Genomic DNA, 8,062 nt, shown 5'->3' with positions numbered 1-8,062 from the left:
AAATGGATGTGTTTGTTTCTTTGGTCTGGTGTTGCCTGAAGTTAGTTGGTTAAAGCCCATTAGCGTCCTGTTTCTGTTCAGGGGATCCCATTTGTAGTAAATGACCCTTCAACTTTTAAAAGGGCTGATGCAGCACCGTTTACTGGTTTGGAGCACAGTAACAATTTGCTGCTCATGGTTTTTCCAGTGCTTTGCTGTAAAAGTGACACAAATACACTGGTGTACGTGTCTGAGTGTGCTTATATGCTTTTAGAGGGCAAAAAAGTTGAATAGATCTGGCTGATAAGATTGTTCAAATGCTTTTTATTAAGAAAATATTGAGTGTGCAATGAAATCAAACTAAGTTTGACTGTATGCTACTGTTGAAAAATTAGGTGTCACTGACATATAATTTCTTATAAATGCTATTCTTGAGTTTTCTATTTAAAAAATTTCTGTATCTAAAATATCAGGGATCACAACAAAATGTTTCTTGAGCAGCAAATCAGCATATTAGATATGATTTCTGAAGGATCATATGGCACTGAAGACTGGAGTAAAGATGTTGAAAATTCAGCTTTGCATCACAGAAATAAATCACATTATTCTAATAGAAAATGCCTGTTTTACATTGAAGTAGTTGAGCATAAGTTTCATTTAATACGTGTGTGTGTGTGTGCGCTGTCAAGCAATTAATCGCGATCCAAAATAAGTTGTTGTTTACATTATGTGTGTGTACTGTGTATATTTATGTATTGTGACGAGCGTCCCGAGTCTTCATCAGCGTCGCCCTGGAAACAAGCATGATTTCTGAAGGATCATATGGCACTGAAGACTGGAGTAAAGATGTTGAAAATTCAGCTTTGCATCACAGAAATAAATCACATTATTCTAATAGAAAATGCCTGTTTTACATTGAAGTAGTTGAGCATAAGTTTCATTTAATAGTTTCACTTTCTGAAATGAGTGACAAAAAATATTGACCTTTTTCCTGATATTCTAATTTATTGAGATGCACCTGTATATACACACTGTGTGTGTGTGTGTGTGTGTGTGTTATGTATATGTATATGTGTGTGTGTGTGTGTGTGTGTGTGTGTGTATTTTTATATATATATATGTGTGTGTGTGTGTGTGTGTGTGTGTGTATATATATATATATATATATATATCTTAATCCCACATGTAGATCTTTAATTGGTTATATAAACCTTGTTTGACTGTTTGACCTCTGAATGAAAGATTTGAGATTGCTTCCAAAATGTCTATTTACGTTCCAAGCTTGGTTATTTTTCTCTTTAGAGAGCATGGAGCAGTGAGACTAATACACAGCCACTTGCATACAAATCCAATTTTATATTTTGGTGACTGAGTTTTATGGTCCATGTCTTGCATTTGAAACGGACTGCATCCGTGCACAGGGCTCATGGGAACAGGAAGACAAATAGACGTAATTAAAATGGTCATAAAAGCAATAGGAAGCTTTATTAATATGAAGTGGGGCATAGAAGTATAATGGTGTGTTTGTAGCCGGCTGATGTCGTGTTATTTTTGTGTGTTTTACAAACACATCCATTGACTCGCAGTGACCCAGTAATGAGTAATAAACCACATGTTTTATGGTGCTGCAGTTTGCTGCCCTCCAAATGCCCAGAAAGAGATGCTGGCGATGGTAAAGAGGGAATGCTCATGTGGAAATTATTATAATTCACGGCAGTTATGATAAATTACTAAATGTTGTTGTGAAAAAAAAATTGCGTCACTGTTTTTAAAGACCAGGTGATATCAAATCACAAAATGTTTGTATGCAAAATAAATGTTTTAAAAAGAAATTAAAATGACAATAAAGTAATACATTAAATTGATTGAAATAGCCATAAAGGCAAGCAAATATATAACTTTTTTTTGTTCCCCTGTATGTGTGTGTGTGTGTGTATAGATAGATAGATATGTATGTTTGCATATTAACATTATGGATTGATGCACAGCTGTACAATAAAATGCAATAAACGAGTTATTAAAAAAAAAAGTTATAAACGAGTAAAAGTGCCTGCAAGCAGATAGATAAATATTGATATAGATATGTATGTATGTATATTAACGTTATGGATTGATGCACAGCTGTAAAATGCAATAAAAAAAATTTACAAAAAAGTTATAAAAGAGTAAAAAGTGCCTGCAAACACTGAAATTTTTAAATCCACTTTTTCAGACTGTATTTTGTGATGTTTTCCAGTAAAAAGTCTAAACATTCTCAGATTCCAGATTTTCAAATAGGCTAGTTGTTTCTCGGCCAAATATTGTCCTGTCATAACAAACCATACATCAATGGAAAGCTTATTTATTCAGCTTTCAGATGACCTATAAATCTCAATTTCGAAAAATTGACCCTTATGACTGGTTTTGTGGTCCAGGGTCACAAATGTCTTTACCATGTACCTCTAGAATATTTACCATTCTTCTGCTGCAAAGGACAAATGTGTACCCCAACATGTTCCAGTGCTGAACAAGAACAGGAACCAGAAACAAGAAAAAACACACACATGATACCTGCGCAAAATCCTCTATAATTCCCCACAGCTTTCAAAAATGCTCTGTGTGAGCATATCTTGTTTTTCTTTATTCTAGTAAGGACACACAAGCCTAGTCTCACATGTCCTTCATGTCTTGATTATGATTTTGCGCAATTTCGCAACTTTGTTGATTAATTCATTTTATTTATTTTTTTATGAACCTGTGTAATGCAACTAGAAACACACATGCACATACAAAACCAAGTGAAGGAATTAAATAAACAGAGTAGCAGTTTTTCTTTCTTTCTTTTTTTCCACGTGTCAAGTGTGCACAAGTATGGAGTAAGTAAAAAATGTACCCTACCCTCAGCACAATGCAAAACAAAGACACAGCCTGTGTTCGCAAAAGCACACTGCTGTGCTACACTTACTATTGTTACAGTATGTAGTAGTATGTACAGTATATTATGCACAATCTCTGAATGTTCTCACAGCATTTAATATCTGGATGACAATGCAATGCGATGACTTGATGAATGAACCTAAAAGTAATGTCAGCAATTATGTCGCTTACTCATTATTTGATTAGACAGCCAAATATAAATGCATTTTATTTATACTGCTGCACATACTACCAAAAATATAAGGTAGTAGTGTGTAGTGTAAGTATAGGCACACTTTCAGTAAGAAGAAGACGAACATAGCCTGTATAATGCTTCCCTCTGCTGGTAAATTACCAGTTTGCAGCAAAAAAATAAAATAAAATAAAGTGTAAGAAAAAAATGAAAGATAAAATGAGTTTATTCCTTTAGGGGGCGCTCGGCTGCTCTGAAAGCCAAATCTTCCATTGAGTCCCATTCAAATCTTAGGACGTTTTTTGTCTTACTATAAACATTTACGTTGTAAAAAAAAAAAAAAAGTATAATAGTTTAAATCAATTAATTCTAACATTTGGTATTTTACATACAGTGGAAATCCACTGCAGCCGCAATTTTTTATTTTTTTAAACGATCATTTAGTAATCACAACGAACTGTGATTGGACAATTCTTATTAGCGTTGAGAAAAGTAACACGGCCCATGACAGCGCTTTGCAGAGTGGTATAGTGCGCTAGGACCATGCGAAGCATCACCAAACTCCCGTCTTTGGAGTGACGTCGGTCTGTCCCGGTGTTATTGTGTAACATTAACTCATAGATGGTGGAGTTGAACGGTTTGAGTTTATGGCTGCAAGGACATACAGCAAACGCAGACGTATAATTGATTTAGCAGCACTAACGTTCATCTGAGGGGATACTTATTCAAGCACGCTCTCGAAAGACTAGAAGAATCTCAGTGACATTTGAAACAGGTTAGTTAGTTCATAATCTAATTGGCCTAACACAAGTTTATATGAGCGTGGTATCAGATCGTAATACTATGTTACTTTGATATACATGGTAATAAATTACACTTACAAAGAAGAACTGTCAGTTTCGGACATGGTAGAGTAGCGTGGTAATACCATGTTATGCATGCAGTGTACCATGGTGGTGTATTAGTAAGTTGGTCGTTTATATATGAAGAGTTCAGATGCAAAAGCCTCTAAGTGCCGTTTTAAATTTACTTCTAAAATGAGCATTTTTATTTGGCTTCTATGTGAAGGTTCAGTCATTTCACTTTAATGGCATTGAATAAGTTATTTTCATTGCCATTAAAGTGAAATAACTGAACCTACACATAGGAGCCTGAGAAAAATACACATTTTAGAAGAGAACTTCAGACGGCATTGTTTTTTTAATTGTTTTCCTCTTTTTCATTAGTTTTTTTTTGTCTACATTGTCTACCATGTCTACATTGTTTTTATTCATTTTAGGCTTTTTTAATTTTTTTAAGTACATCAAATTAAACTAAATAAAATTGGGAAATGCTTGTTGCTATTTTTAATATTAAGTAATAGCCTAATTTTTTCTTTATGGTTTTAGTTTTAGTATAGTTTAACTACAGACAGTACTTTCTACGTTTACTATGGTAGTATACTGTTTTTGGGCATGTACCATAGTAATACTTATTTCTTTGCACATATACTATGAAAATACAACATTTTCCACTTGCACATGACATTACTGTGGTATTCTTTGTACCTTATAGTAAATACCTTGGAGTAAACATGATAGTTTGTGAATATGGAATCCATACAGTACCATAGATTTTTTTTTTTTTTGGTTGTGGGAAATAAAAGTTGATCAGGTTTCCTCACCATATTGTTTTTTCCAGATATTCTTTGTGTGGGTCCATCATCATCATCATCATCATGGTGGAGATGAAGAGTTACTGTGAAGCGGGGGTCTCCATGCAGCAGGTCTGGGTGGAGGGTGGTCTGACTCTGTGCTTCTACTTCACCCTAGTGTCATCCGTCCTCCTCACCCTCTCCTTCCTCTTTGGCACGTTTCTGTGCATATGCTACAGCCGTTATGGCACAGCCATGGAGCCCAAGTTCATCCCTCGCTCTCGACTCTACTGGCTCCAGGTGGGCCTGTCGGTGCTGCTCGTCCTGCAGGCTCTGGGCTGGATGGTGTTTCGAATCGCTCGCAGCGGAGAGCTGCCGGGATACGTGGTTGTGTACGGCTGTCTCTCCATGCTGGGCTGGATTTGGGCCGTGGCCCTGCTGCGTCTGGAGAGGAGGAGGGTTCTGGTGCGGGACAGAACCAGAGGTCACAGTACGGTACTGTTGCTGTACTGGGCCGTAGCGTTTGCTGCCGAAAACCTGGCGTTTGTGTCGTGGATGAGTCCTCAGTGGTGGTGGACTCTGGAAACGTCTGATCAACAGGTAAGTGTGTGTGTGATTGTTTATGTTAACAAAAATTTGCATATGGTAATATGTTGCATTAATATAAGTATATGGGATTTTTTGCCTGTTTATCATCGACCAAGTAATGGAAAGTAATGGCTTACCTCTCTTTAACATCATTTATATTGAATTATGTTAAGTTATGCACCAGATTGTAGTACTTTGGGTACTTTTTTAGTGTGTTTTTTTAAAAGTGCCCCTATTATGGGTAATGAAAGGTTCATATTTTGGTTTTGGGAGTCCCCAACAACAGGTTGACATGCATGCAAGGTCAAAAAACACTTTCATTGTCTTATAATATGCATTTATTTTTACCTTACTTGCTCAACGACACCCAAATGATTCGCTCAACGATTAATTTTTCCAAACCCCTCCTTTGTGTGGTGCTAATCTGCAGTGATTGGTCCGATTGGTCTCATTTTCATTTCATCATGCCTGTAATGCCTGATAAAGCAGCGTTTGTGAGCGCAGTGCTGCTTTGTGTACAGCCGTTACCGGGGAAACAGCTATTTTACCGCTCCAAAAGCTGCACCTAGTGGCAAAGAATGAATTTGCATTTTCATTCAGACCAATGCGAAAAGACCAACAAGTGGGCGGGCAATATGCTAATGTTTCATGTTGACGTCACTTGAAAAGGCTTGGGATTCGTTTTAAAAACGACTCGTTTCAATGATTCAGAGTCGACTCTTTCTTTTGAGAGACAATAACTTTATACACAGTGCACTTTCAGATTTAAAACTTTGCAGGATGTTTTCATTCGCTCGCTGTGTTACACAATGCATGAAAGGTAATTTTCAAAAATCCATAATAGGGGCACTGTAATGTATTGTAGCCTATATTGTATTATCATCTATTTCTGTACCATAACCTTTGGCACTGATGCCATTGTTCTGTCTTAAATGAAAGTGTTTGAAAGTGGTGACAGATGTAGGAATCCTGCTCACACACCATGACTTAGCATTATGGTAATAGCGTGAAATGATTATTTATTTACAATAAAGTTTCAGGATCCAGCAGATGAGGTTTAACAACTCAGCAATGACTCAGCAATTCCGTCAAGTTTGATGGTCATTGAAAAATAATATTGAGTCATTATGTGTCTTTAAATAGTAGACAGTGACATGTGGAAATATTGTTGAGTCATGGTCAGTTCTAGCTGCGTTCCTTCCCGCTTGCATTAGCCACACCCCAACTGTTCAAGATTGACCAATCAGATAACAGATTTTGTGACACTTCATGAAGTGGAAGTTTCACTCTACTCATTCTAGTCTTGCTGTAAACATTGAATGTTGAATGCCTGTTGTAAAAAATGGCAATAAATTGGCCAGATTTTCCTAAAAAAAAAGCATTTACAAAAATAGTCCAGTTTTCAAATAAAAAGCTTTGCAAATGTACGTATATAATAAAATTAAATTAAAATAATTGAGCTTTATTTTTTTTCAGCACAGTTAATTTGTACAACTCCGTATACAGCTTATTATTATTACATTTACCATTGTAATTATCTCAGGACAATCAAATAGCTGTGTGTGTGTGTTATAATTAAATATTATATTATTAATTATTTTTAATTAACCTTTAACACATTATCAATAATTATACATTTTTAATAATCATAAATTTAAATATATAATTATAGATGTTACGTAAAACTGAAATCTAAAATTCAGTCTAGTTTTTTTTATTTATAACTCCCATTTTTTATTTAAATTAAAACATTTCATATTTAAAACTGTTTGTTTTTTATGTGCTTTGTTTTAAATTGGTTAAACACCTCATACTAATGCTACAATTGTTTTCATTGGTAACTCACTAATTACAGAAGACAAATTCAGTCAGCTACACTGGATAAACCAATCAAATCCATGCTACATAATAATATTTTACTTAAAAAAAAAAATCGGAAAACTTTGAAGACCTTAGGCTTTTTTTAAAAGCTAATGACTAAAACAAAACGTGAGACGCATTATAGTAATGTCACTCTTTACTCTTAGATGATATCAGAGAGATGTATGATTCAAGAAGATACAAACAATAGCAAATCATTATCATTCTGTACATAATATTCATTGTCTGCAGATGGAGTTTGCTTTCTGGCTGGTGCGGTACTTCAGCTCAGGTCTGCTGTTCCTGTTAGGCCTCAAAGCTCCAGGCTTGCCACGCCGACCGTACATGCTTCTGGTCAATGAAGACGAGCGAGATGTGGAGCACGGAGCAGTAAGACATTACATTCACTCTCAAATCTTATTTATGTAATAATAATTCATCTTATTAATGCATCTCTTGCATGTTTTTTTAGCTTCTTTTAGGTAATTCTAATGAGAATCAGTCTACATGGAAAGATTTTGGGAAGAAGGTGCGTCTGTTGGTGCCGTACATGTGGCCTAAAGGCAGCGTCCTGCTCCAGCTGCTGGTTCTGCTTTGTCTCGGGATGCTGGGAGTGGAGCGCGTCATTAATGTGTTTGTGCCCATCTACTACAGGAACATAGGTACAGAATAAGACTCTTATTTAGTCAAGAATCAATTATTTATGCACACACACACATATATACATATACATATACATATATATACATATACATATATATACGCACATATATATATATACATATACATATATACACACAAAGTATATACAGTCAAACCAAAAATTATTCAGACACCAGGTATAATTTTGGATATTTTTTTACAAGTGGGTGCAGGACACTATAGTTCATTTATGTAAGTGAGGATAGCAAAAA

At 35.5% G+C, this 8,062-nt stretch overlaps 1 protein-coding gene across 1 annotated transcript in view; it reads left to right on the top strand.

Moving 5' to 3' along the window:
• Window positions 1–3,675: 3,675 nt before the first annotated feature.
• abcb6a (ATP binding cassette subfamily B member 6 (LAN blood group) a) overlaps window positions 3,676–8,062 on the top strand; it is a 16,525-nt gene continuing 12,138 nt past the window's right edge. Inside the window, exons 1-4 of the mRNA XM_016510676.1 lie at window positions 3,676–3,842; window positions 4,748–5,300; window positions 7,401–7,538; window positions 7,621–7,810. Of these exons, the coding sequence (XP_016366162.1) occupies window positions 4,785–5,300; window positions 7,401–7,538; window positions 7,621–7,810 (844 nt within the window). The 5' untranslated portion in view covers window positions 3,676–3,842; window positions 4,748–4,784. The remainder of the gene's footprint in view (window positions 3,843–4,747; window positions 5,301–7,400; window positions 7,539–7,620; window positions 7,811–8,062) is intronic.

Source organism: Sinocyclocheilus rhinocerous, unplaced genomic scaffold (assembly GCF_001515625.1).
Source record: "Sinocyclocheilus rhinocerous isolate Xijiao unplaced genomic scaffold, SAMN03320098_v1.1 scaffold2610, whole genome shotgun sequence".
NCBI classification, from domain to species: Eukaryota; Metazoa; Chordata; class Actinopteri; order Cypriniformes; family Cyprinidae; genus Sinocyclocheilus; species Sinocyclocheilus rhinocerous.
This window is presented reverse-complemented; position numbering and strand designations above follow the sequence as displayed.